At 43.2% G+C, this 12494-nt stretch overlaps 1 protein-coding gene across 4 annotated transcripts in view; it reads left to right on the top strand.

The window, feature by feature from the left end:
* The window catches only part of kdm6a (lysine (K)-specific demethylase 6A), a 444294-nt gene that overhangs the window by 268292 nt on the left and 163508 nt on the right, over positions 1–12494 (top strand). For all 4 annotated transcript variants that reach the window (XM_072513832.1, XM_072513833.1, XM_072513835.1 and 1 more), the window contains one exon: positions 4868–4902. In XM_072513832.1, the coding sequence (XP_072369933.1) occupies positions 4868–4902 (35 nt within the window). The remainder of the gene's footprint in view (positions 1–4867; positions 4903–12494) is intronic.

Genomic DNA, 12494 nt, shown 5'->3' with positions numbered 1-12494 from the left:
ACACAGCTGTGCAAAAAACATCGAAAACATCTCTTAAAGGAGTTGGAATGAAAGATTAAAGTGATTAAAGTATGTTAAAACTATGATTAGATTTTCCTTCGTGGGAAATCCAGCTCTTATACCACTGGATAAAAGGGAAAGCAGTTAGAATACTGCGTACAGTTCTGTTTGTTGCATCAGAGGAAAAATGTGTGATCACACTAGAGAGGATGCAGAGGAAATTGAAGAGTATGTTCCCAAGAATATGAAGTATTTTATCTGAGGAAATTTATTTTTAAATTTGATGGGGAAAAGTGAATTTTGTTTGGATGTTCCCCAAAAGTGATTAAAGGAGTTTCTGAGGGCTTTTTTAAGAAAGGTCTGTTGCTGTTATCTTCTAAAGATGGGGTTGAACATTTTAGAACTGGGGATTGGATCTGACAGTGAACGAGTGCTTTGAGCTGCATGTGATCAAATTGCTTTGGGTCAGCCAATGTCGGGGTAAACAGCATGTGTGATAATTCATTTACGAGGTTGTGTTTTCATATTTGTTGGAGAAGAATTTCTCAACACCGGTAAACTGTTATTTGCACAACAACACTTCAGAGGCTGGATTTAGTCCCACAGTCATAGAATCTACAGTGCAGAAGGAGGCAATTTGGCCCTTTGAGTCTGCACCACCCTTGGAAAGAACACCCTACCTAAGCCCACACCTCCACCCTACCCATGTAACCCAATAACCCCTCCTAAACATTTTGGACACTAAGGGTAATTTAGCATGGCCAATCCACCTAACCTCATCTTTGGACTGTGGGAGGAAACCGGAGCAGCTGGAGGAAACCCACGCAGACACTGAGAGAACGTGCAGACTCCGCACAGACAGTGGCTCAAGCCAGGAATCGAACCTGGGACCCTGGAGCTATGAAGCAACTGTTCCAAAAGACTTCAATAATGTAAACGAGGAGGTGTGAGCTAATAATTGAACCATGTGTTACTATTTAGTCTGTAATAGGCTGGATGATTGCCAATCTTGCTGTGATCTGTTATGTTGCATAGTACAGTCCTAAGACATAGTAAGCGACTTATTTTGGTTTATAGTCCATTATTATGGAGAAAACTACCTTGATGCTTCTGTGTTGGATAAAAGGACAATTGCTGTCCAAGTAATATGTACCATTTTCACTTATTGAAATAGTATATATTTTTATTTTAAAGTTCTAGTGTGTTCATCACCCGAGGCAGGTGTGATTATAGAAGAATGCTTTAAAGTATTCGTTCTTGCACAAAACTGCACATTTTCAGAGTTCTGTCAATTACAGTATTGGGGCTTGCAAACTGACCCACAATGTTTGTTCCTATTTTTTTAAAAATAGAAACCAAAATACTTCCTTTCTGCGAATAAGTATTTAATAAATCATTTCTGCAATTGCTGAAATATATTTTTATTTATTTGCTGTTTGTATAATGATTAATTTGGGACTTGCAAAATGCTATTTGCATTCTCGGTGTCAACAAGGTGGTCGGACCCTGTTCTTCTATCACCTTGCCTCGCTGCCTCAGTAATCTTTTTACTTTGCCACACAACAAAATCATCTTTCTTGGACATGACTAGGCATGTTTATTGTTCTTTAGGTTATTTCTGTGCAAATGAAAAATCCATTCTTGATTGCGGCTGGGAATATCAAGGGTGCAATTTCCCTGAAGGGTTCCTCCCGTGCTGGTCTAGACGAATCACTGCTGCTTAAAGCGCAAACTCCTTTTGTAATTGTATCTATTAATTCTTTGCGCTTCCTTCACCTCGCCATCAGTCACCTCATTTCCATTTCATCCTGCATTAAACATGCATCTCCTTATCTCACTGACTTGACTCATTCCTCTGTTCCTCCCCCATGCTAATTTGCTTCTGGGAAAACCACTATGATTGCAGTCAAGATTGTCTTTAAAAACACTTTTTATGTTCTTGAAAATGCTTGGCCTTTTCTAAAAAAGTAAATGTGCAGTATTGATTTCAAACTTGCAGCCCTGGCGGCCCTGCTTTGATTAAATGGCACTCTGCAATGGCACTTTCTGTTCACAACAGCATTCCATTTCCCTTCTCCCATTCCTCCCACAAACCTTTCCAACATCAGCAAAACATAATCTCTCACGCACCTATAGACACTGCAACATCTTCCTTAACATTCTTGTGGAATGTGAATTTTTCATGACCTAAATATAGCAACGAAATTCAGTACATAAATCTGGAATGCAGCTAAACCAAAATGAATCTATGGTAAGGATTTGCAGTTTCTACAAAAATGTAAATATAATTTGGACCTGAAACTTGCCTATAGTTGCATAATAATTTGAAAGAATATTATTTCACTTGGATACCATTGAGTCATATTGACTAGATTGTTATATCACCCAGTAGTATGCTTTCTGACTCATTGAGGAATGCCGTGGGAAATCCACTGGTATATTTTCAAATTAATAAGAGATCACAGAATTGTTACGATGCAAAAGGAGGCCATTTGGCCCATTGTGTCTGCACCAGCTCTCCAAACGAGCATCATTCTGGATTCTCCCTCCGTGTACCCGAACAGGAGTCATAGTGTGACGACTAGGGGATTTTCACAGTAACTTCATTGCAGTGTAATGTAAGCCTACTTGTGACACTAATAAAGATTATTATTATTTCGACTTGGTGCCATTCCCCTGTCTTTTGCCCATACCCCTGGACATTGTTTCTATTCAAGCAATCAGCTGATGCCCTCTTGAATGCCTCTCTTGAACCTGCCTCCATCACACTTCCAGGCAGTGCACTCCAGACCCTTTTTCCAAAAGCTTTTTCTCACGTCACATTTGCTGCTTTTGCAAATCTGTGCCCTCAGTCTTGTTCCTTTTACAAACCGGAGCAGTTTCTCCCCATCTACTCTGCCCTGTCCCCTCATGACTTTGAACTTCTCTATCATAGATGTTACTATACTAGCATTTAATCATCTTTGGTGCTTGAATGAATTCCCCAATCTTGTCTAGAAATTATTTTCCTTGACCGTCTGTGCTATTGTCATAGTTTTAAGAACAAAGAACAATACAGCGCAGGAACAGGCCCTGCGGCCTTCCAAGCCTGTACCGGTCATGATACCAACCTTTGTCAAAACCCTCAGCACTTCCTTGTGCCCCATCCCTTTATACCCATCCTACCCATGTGTTTGTCAAGATGCCTTTTGAAGGCTGTTAATGTATCTGCTTCCACCACCTCCCGCACTCGCCACTCCAGGCACTCGCCACCCTCTGTGTAAAAAAAACCTGCCTCGCACATCTCCTTTAAACTTTGCCCACGGACCTTAAACCTATGCCCCCTGGTGACTGAACCCTCCACCCTGGGAAAGAGTGCCTGCCCATCCACTCTATCCATGCCCCTCATAATCTTGTAGACCTCTATCAGGCCACCGCTCAACCTCCGTCTGTCTAATAAAAATAGTCCGAGTCTATTCAGCCTCTCCACATAGCTAACACCCTCCAGACCAGGCAACGTCCTGGTAAACCTCCTCCGCACCCTCTCCAAAGCCTCCACATCCTTCTGGTAGTGTGACAACCAGAATTGTGCGCAATATTCCAAGTGCGGCCGTACCAATGTTCTATACAACTGTAGCATGACTTGCCAGTTTTTATACTCAGTGCCCCGTCCAATGAAGGCAAGCATTCCGTATGCTTTCTTGACTACCTTGTCCACTTGTGTTGCCATCATCAAAGATCTGTGGACCTGCACGCCCAGATCTCTCTGAATTTCTATATTTCTAAGAGTTTTGCAATTTATGGTATATTTCCCCTCTATGTTAGACCTACCAAAATGCATTACTTCACATTTGTCCGGATTAAAGTCCATTTGCCATTTCTCTGCCCAAGTCTCCAAGCTATCTACGTCCTGCTGTATCTTCTGACAATCCTCAACACTGTCTGCCACTCCGCCAACCTTGGTGTTATCCGCGAACTTACTAATCAGATCGGCTACATTTTCCTCCAAATCGTTTATGTACACTACAAACAACAGAGACCCAAGCACAGATCCCTGTGGAACACGACTAGTCACAATCTTCCATTGAGAAAAACGCCCTTCTACTGCTACCCTTTAAGTTCTGTGACCGAACCGGTTCTGTATCCATCTTACCACCTCGCCTCTGATCCCGTGTGATTTCATCTTTTGTACCAGTCTGCCATGAGGCACCTTGTCAAAGGCTTTACTGAAGTCCATATAACGAACGTCCACCGACCTCCCCTCATCAATCCTCTTTGTCATCGCCCCAAAAATTCGATCAAGTTAGTGAGGCACGACCTCCCCTTCGCAAAACCATGCTGTCTATTGCTTATGAGCCCATTTGTTTCCAAATGGGTATAAATCTCGTCCCTGAGAATTCTCTCCAATAATTTACCTAAACCGTAGTGAGGCTCACCGGCCTATAGTTTCCAGGATTATCCCTGCTACCTTTCTTAAGCATTGGTACCACATTAGCTATTCTCCAGTCCTCTGGGATCTCACCTGAAATGAAAATGAAATGAAAATCGCTTATTGTCACGAGTAGGCTTCAATGAAGTTACTGTGAAAAGCCCCTAGTTGCCACATTCCGGCGCCTGTTCGGGGAGACTGGTACGGGAAGGCTGCAGCCAATGAGGATACAAAGATGTCAGTCAAGGCCCCAGCAATTTCCTCCCTTGCTTCCCTCCGTATTCTGGGGTAAATCTCATCCGGCCAGGAGACTTAGTCATCTTGATTTGATATTGTTCTTGTACTGTCAAATGAATATCTTGCTAATTGAATATATATTATAATACAAACTATAATATATTGAAAAAATAAAATGGTTTATAGTGTCCACTACTAAAATTAATTTCTCTTTTGTTGCAGTTCAGTTCCATGTTGCTCACTTGTATGAAATCCAGGTAAGCAATCCTCATATCCATCAAACTGACTGTCTTCAATGGCCTCTTCAGTTGCCTCTTCAGTTATATTGAGGGAGAATCTGCTACACTATCTTTACAGGAAGTATAAATGCGTTTGTTCAGGGAGTATCTTTATAGGAAGTATAATGGAGGGTGTTCAGGGAGGGTAAGTGGATGAGTTAATGAGGTTGGAGGAGGCTTTACAGAGCTGAGGTCTGTGGGGGATAGGGCTGGCTGTGAGGTGGGGGTGACTGAGGTGGTGGAAGGGAGGGTGAGTGAGACAGGTAGAAAAAAGTGTGAAGGGAACGAGGTTGAGATTGTGGAGAGAGAAAAGTGTTTTGACACTTGCCAATCTGCAGGACCAGTGGTAAGTTCGCTCAGCTGTTTGTTTTGAGTTGTCAGGGTGTCATTGCTATTCTGACTCTAGACGAAGTTTTCATGCTCCACCGATTTTTGTATAAATTTGTGAAAAGAGACTTGAATTTATTTAACACTTTATTCTGTCTCTGAAATTCATTTGTGCTGTGTGTACCAAGTCATCTGACTCAAGTTTACCTAAATAGTTTAAATTAAATTCTATACACAAGAGAGGAAATCAAGCATGATGGCAGATCCAAATTGATTTAGAATCCTAATATTTCAATGTCTTCAAAATACAGTTGTGCCATGTTGATATAGTAGAGTTTTCTTAGTGGAACCATTTCATAGCCAGTCTTTATATAAGCAGGTAGTGAGGACACCAACAAGAGGGAAAAACATACTTGACCTAATCCTCATCAACTTGCCTGCTGCATCTGTCCCTCACAGTATCAGTAGGAGTGACCATCTTGTGAAGACCCGTCTTCATATTGAGGATGCCCTCCACTGTGTTGTGTGGTGCTGCCACTGTGCTAAATGGAATAGATTTCAAATACATTAGCAGCTCATTCATTACTGGGCAACCATGAGGCACTGTGGGCCAACAACAGCGGCAGTAAAATTGTACTCGACCACCATCTGTAACTTCATGACCTGGCATATCTCTCACTCTACCATTATCACCAAGCCAGGGGATCAACCCTAGTTCAATGAAGATCCTAGTTCACCAGGAGCAGCACCTGGCACATCTAAAAATGAGTTGTTAACTTGGTGAAGCTACAACACAGGAGTACTTGCATGCCAACAGCATAAGCAACAGTGGTTAGCATAGCTCCAGGGTCCCAGGTTCGATTCCCGGCTTGGGTCACTGTCTGTGCAGAGTCTGCACGTTCTCCCCGTGTGTGCATGGGTTTCCTCTGGGTGCTCCGGTTTCCTCCCACAGTCCAAATATGTGCAGGTTAGGTGGATTGGCCATAATAAATTGCCCTTCGTGTCTAAAAAGGTGAGGTGGGGCTACTGGGTTAAGGGGATAGGGTTGAGGTCTGGGCTTAAGTAGGGCTCTCTTTCCAAGAGACGCGATGGACCGAATGGCCTCCTTCTGCACTGTAAATTCTAAGATTCTATGATCGCAGATGCCAGTCTTCAACGAATTGGATTCACCCCACATTATATTTTTTTCATGGGATGTGGGTGTTGATGGCTGGGCCACCCTTGAGGGGGCATTTAAGAGTCAACCACATTACTATGGATCTGGAGTTGCATGTAGGCCAGACCAGGTACTGGCGGCAGATTTCCTTTTCTGAAGGTCATTAGTGAACAAGATGGATTTTTATGACAATTAGCAATGGTTTCATGGTCATTATTAGACCTTTAATTTCAGACTTTTATTCAATTCAAATTTCACCATCTACCATGGTGGCATTTGAACCCGAGTCCCCAGACCATCACCCTGTGTCTCTGGAATACTAGTCCAGTGATAATACCAATATGCCACTGCCTCCCCAATATCAAAAAACAGTTTAAGGCACTGGATACTGGAAAGGCTCTGGACCCTGACAATATTTCGACAGTAGTACTGTAGACTTGTGCTCCAGAACTGCCACACCCCTAGTCAAGCTGTTCCAGTACAACTGCAACACTGACATCTACCTGGCAATGGAAATGCCCTGTACACACACAACAGGATAAAACCAACCTGGTCAATTAGCGCCCATCAGCCTACTCTTGGTCATCAGTAAAGTAATGGAAGGGGTCCTCAACAGTGCTATCAAGCAGCACTTGCTTAGCAATAGCCTGCTCACTAACACTCACTTTGGGTTCTGTCAGGTCCATTGAGCTCCTGATCTCATTACAGCCTTAATTCAAATATGAGCAAAAGAGCTGAACACCAGAGGCAAGGTGAAAGTGACAGCCCTTGACATCAAAGCAGCATTTGACTGTGTGTGGCATCAAGGAGCCCTAGCAAAACTAGAATCAATGGGAATGTTGACACGGTGGCAGAGTTGTTAGTACTGCTGCCTCACCCGAAAGGGACCCTGGTTCAATTTCAGCCTTTGGTGACCGTTTGTATGTTCTCCCCGTGTTTGCATGGGTTTTCTCTGGGTGCGGTTTTCCCCCATCATCCAAAGATGTGCAGGTTTTCCCCCATCATCCAAAGATGTGCAGGTTAGGTGGAATGGCCATGCTACCTCTTAGTGTCCAAAGGTGCAGATTAGGTGGAGTTAAGGAAATCGGGTGGGAGAGTGAGCCTAGATAGCATGGCCAGAGTGTCGGTGCAGACTTGATGGGCCAAATGGCCTCCTGCACTGTAGGAATTCTATGAATCGAGGGGGAAATGCTCTGCTAGTTGGAGTCAAAGATAGGACAAAGGAAGGTAATTGTGATGGTTGGAGGTTAGTCATCTCAGTCCCGGGACATCACTGCAGGCGTTCATCAGCTTCAGCTGCTTCATCAATGATCATCATTCCATCTTAGGAGAGCTAAGAGAGGGCATGAACAATCTTTGGCGGGTAGGATCAAGGAAAACCCCAAGGCCTTTTACACATATGTGAGAAATATGAGAATGACTAGAGCGAGGGTAGGTCCGATCAAGGACAGTAGCGGGAGATTGTGTATTGAGTCTGAAGAGATAGGAGAGGCCTTGAATGAGTATTTTTCTTCTGTATTTACAAATGAGAGGGGCGATATTGTTGGAGAGGACAGTGTGAAACAGATTGGTAAGCTCGAGGAAATACTTGTCAGGAAGGAAGATGTGTTGGGCATTTTGAAAAACTTGAGGATAGACAAGTCCCCCGGGCCTGACGGGATATATCCAAGGATTCTATGGGAAGCAAGAGATGAAATTGCAGAGCCGTTGGCAATGATCTTTTCGTCCTCACTGTCAACAGGGGTGGTACCAGGGGATTGGAGAGTGGCGAATGTCGTGCCCCTGTTCAAAAAAGGAACTAGGGATAACCCTGGGAATTACAGGCCAGTTAGTCTTACTTCGGTGGTAGGCAAAGTAATGGAAAGGGTACTGAAGGATAGGATTTCTGAGCATCTGGAAAGACACTGCTTGATTAGGGATAGTCAGCACGGATTTGTGAGGGGTAGGTCTTGCCTTACAAATCTTATTGAATTCTTTGAGGAGGTGACCAAGCATGTGGATGAAGGTAAAGCAGTGGATGTAGTGTACATGGATTTTAGTAAGGCATTTGATAAAGTTCCCCATGGTAGGCTTATGCAGAAAGTAAGGAGGCATGGGATAGTGGGAAATTTGGCCAGTTGGATAACGAACTGGCTAACCGATAGAAGTCAGAGAGTGGTGGTGGATGGCAAATATTCAGCCTGGATCCCAGTTACCAGTGGCGTACCGCAGGGATCAGTTCTGGGTCCTCTGCTGTTTGTGATTTTCATTAATGACTTGGATGAGGGAGTTGAAGGGTGGGTCAGTAAATTTGCAGACGATACGAAGATTGGTGGAGTTGTGGATAGTAAGGAGGGCTGTTGTCGGCTGCAAAGAGACATAGATAGGATGCAGAGCTGGGCTGAGAAGTGGCAGATGGAGTTTAACCCTGAAAAGTGTGAGGTTGTCCATTTTGGAAGGACAAATATGAATGCGGAATATAGGGTTAACGGTAGAGTTCTTGGCAATGTGGAGGAGCAGAGAGATCTTGGGGTCTATGTTCATACATCTTTGAAAGTTGCCACTCAAGTGGATAGAGCTGTGAAGAAGGCCTATGGTGTGCTCGCGTTCATTAACAGAGGGATTGAATTTAAGAGCCGTGAGGTGATGATGCAGCTGTACAAAACTTTGGTAAGGCCACATTTGGAGTACTGTGTACAGTTCTGGTCGCCTCATTTTAGGAAGGATGTGGAAACTCTGGAAAAGGTGCAAAGAAGATTTACCAGGATGTTGCCTGGAATGGAGAGTAGGTCTTACGAGGAAAGGTTGAGGGTGCTCGGCCTTTTCTCATTAGAGCGGAGAAGGATGAGGGGCGACTTGATAGAGGTTTATAAGATGATCAGGGGAATAGATAGAGTAGACAGTCAGAGACTTTTTCCCCGGGTGGAACACACCATTACAAGGGGACATAAATTTATGGTGAAAGGTGGAAGATATAGGAGGGATATCAGAGGTAGGTTCTTTACCCAGAGAGTAGTGGGGGCATGGAATGCACTGCCTGTGGAAGTAGTTGAGTCGGAAACATTAGGGACCTTCAAGCAGCTATTGGATAGGCACATGGATGACGGTAAAATGATATAGTGTAGATTTATTTGTTCTTAAGGGCAGCACGGTAGCATTGTGGATAGTGCAATTGCTTCACAGCTCCATGGTCCCAAGTTCGATTCCGGCTTGGGTCATTGTCTGTGCGGAGTCTGCACGTCCTCCCCGTGTCTGCGTGGGTTTCCTCCGGGTGCTCCGGTTTCCTCCCACAGTCCAAAGATGTGCGGGTTAGGTGAATTGGCCAATGATAAATTGCCCTTAATGTCCAAATTGCCCTTGGTGTTGGGTGGAGGTGTTGAGTTTGGGTATGGTGCTCTTTCCAAGAGCCGGTGCAGACTCAAAGGGCCGAATGGCCTCCTTCTGCACTTTAAATTCAATGATAATCTATGATTAATCTAGGACAAAGGTTCGGCACAACATCGTGGGCCGAAGGGCCTGTTCTGTGCTGTATTTTTCTATGTTCTATGTTCTATACGGTCATGATGATTGCACAGTATTCACCGTTTGTGACTCCTCGGATACTGAAGTCGTCCATGCCCAAATATAGCAAGACCTGGACAATATCCAAACTTGGACTGACAAGTAATATTTGCACACGTGTATTTCCCCTTCACATTCAGTGGCAAAACCATTCCCCAATATCAACATCCTGGGGTTACCATTGACCAGAACGTGAACTGGACTAGCCATCTAAGCACTGTGGTTACCAGAGCAGGTCAGAGGCCAGAAATCCTGTGACGAGCATTTCACCTCCTGACTCCCCAAAGATCGTCCACCATCTGTAAGCCCAAGTCAGGGGTGTGATGGAAGATACTCTTCATTTGCCTGAATGAGTAAAGTTCGAACAGCACTCTATAAGCTTGACACCATCCAAGGCACAGCACCTCGCTTGATTCACACTCCATCCAAAAACATTCACTCCCTCTACCACTGACACAGTGGCAGCTGGTGTACCATCTACAAGATCAATTGCTGGAATTCACCAAGCCTCTTTAGACAGCACCTTCCGAATCCACAACCACTACTATCTGGAAGGGCAAAGGCAGTAGATACATGGAAACACCGCCACTTGGAAATTCCCCGCCAAACCATGCACCACTTGGAAATATATATAACCTTCATATATTTCGCTGGGTCAAAATCCTCCAACTCCTTCGCTAATTGCACTGAGAGTGTACCTACATCACATGGACTGCAGTAGTTCAAGAAGGCAGCTCACCCCACCTTCTCGAGGGCAATTGGGGATGGGCAATGAATGCTGGCCTAGCCAGAAAATTACACAGCTCCTTGAATTCAAAAATAAATCTTTGAAGTATAATTTGGTGCCTGAGGATATGGTTCTTTGAAAATGCCATGATGTGGCACTGCATTGTTTAAAACTTTTGAAAGTTTCTAAGATGTTCAGTAATTGAACAACCGATTCTGTGAAAAGTCAATAGCAGTTAGCTGGTATTTATTTGGCTTGTTGATGTCTTTGTTAAAACAAGGTTAACTTGCGGTAGCACAGTGGTTAGCACTGTTGCTTGATAGCACCAGGGACCCGATTTCGATTCCCAATTTGAGTCACTGCCTGTGCGGAGTCTGCATGTTCTCCCCGTGTCTGCGTGGGTTTCCCCCGGGTGCTCCGGTTTTCTCCCAGAAGTCCCAATAGACATGCTTGTTGGGCGAATTGGACATTCTGAATTCTCCCTCAGTACCCAAACAGGCGCCATAGCGTGGCGACTTGGGGTTTTTACAGTAACTTCATTGCAGTGTTAATGTAAGCCTACTTGTGACACTAATAAAGTATATTATTAACTTAATCAGGCAATGGTAACATTTAAGGTTTGTGTTTTTTGCGAAATTCAGTAACTGGAGAAAGTGATTTTCAAAATGGATAGGGTGGAGGCGTGGGGTTTAAGTGGGGTGCTCTTTCCAAGGGTCGGGCAGACTCGATGGGCCGAATGGCCTCCTTCTGCACTGTTAATGCTATGAAAATGGTCACCTGGGAAAAATAAGATTGCACAAATGTGTATCAAAAAACAGACCTTAAAAGTTTCTTTCTGCGAATGACTTTCCCCTAAAAAAAGAATGAAAATGATCATGTCATGCTTAAGTTGTTAGCAAGATTAGAATTTGTCACAAAGTAAAATTGTTATAACCATAAAGATTTATTACTTGTACACAATTAAAGCTTTCAAATGGATGTCTAATTGCAATTTGTAACCAAATCCACTTTAGTGCTGTATTTGTGTTGATTGAAACTCTATTTTTATCAGGAAACAACGTTTACTAGCACCCATGGGGAAAAGTAGAGGGGCCATCATTGTAACAGACAGAACAACTTTATGGCATTTGCATATCTTCCTCATTACACTGTCTAGCTCTGAGAGCATAATGGTGCTGCATTAGGCAATAAAGTCTGGAAATGAGTGCTGACCAGCACTCTTCCTTTGATAATCTAATCATTCCAAAAGACTAATAAGCGCCCAATAGAAACAAAGCAATGATTAATTGAAACAAAATTTCCTGTTTTTGAAGATTTTGTTCACCTTTTTCTTCAATTTTAGTTATTGATGTATTCTGCTTTATTCAGATCACCACTTTAAGTTTAAAAAAAACACTTTACGACAGACTCTAGCATTTAAGTTGTTTTGCAAGATCACCCACAGCAGTAAAGTAAACTTCTGAAAATGGTTGCGCTCTTTGCATGCTCAGCCCAGCAGGACAAACACTACCAGAATTGTACTTGATTTTCAAAAAGTGTTATTTTTTGAACATAAAAGGAAGGAATAGAAATGTGAATTTTCAGTGAAAATGTTACCCACACCATGGGTATTTTATATCTTAGGTGCATCAAAGTGGTGTATATGCAGAAACATGGTAATAGAAAATATAATTCACAGAATGAAACACACTGCTTAATTGGGACTTGTATTACAAATAGGAATTGCAACAGCCAAAATACTATTGAAAATGTTGTTGCATGCTTGATTACTTTAGAAATCAACCTCTAATTTTACTCTTATACCGGGCAAATTGGCAGATG

The sequence above is a fragment of the Scyliorhinus torazame genome, chromosome 8, assembly GCF_047496885.1.
Source record: "Scyliorhinus torazame isolate Kashiwa2021f chromosome 8, sScyTor2.1, whole genome shotgun sequence".
NCBI classification, from domain to species: Eukaryota; Metazoa; Chordata; class Chondrichthyes; order Carcharhiniformes; family Scyliorhinidae; genus Scyliorhinus; species Scyliorhinus torazame.
This window is presented reverse-complemented; position numbering and strand designations above follow the sequence as displayed.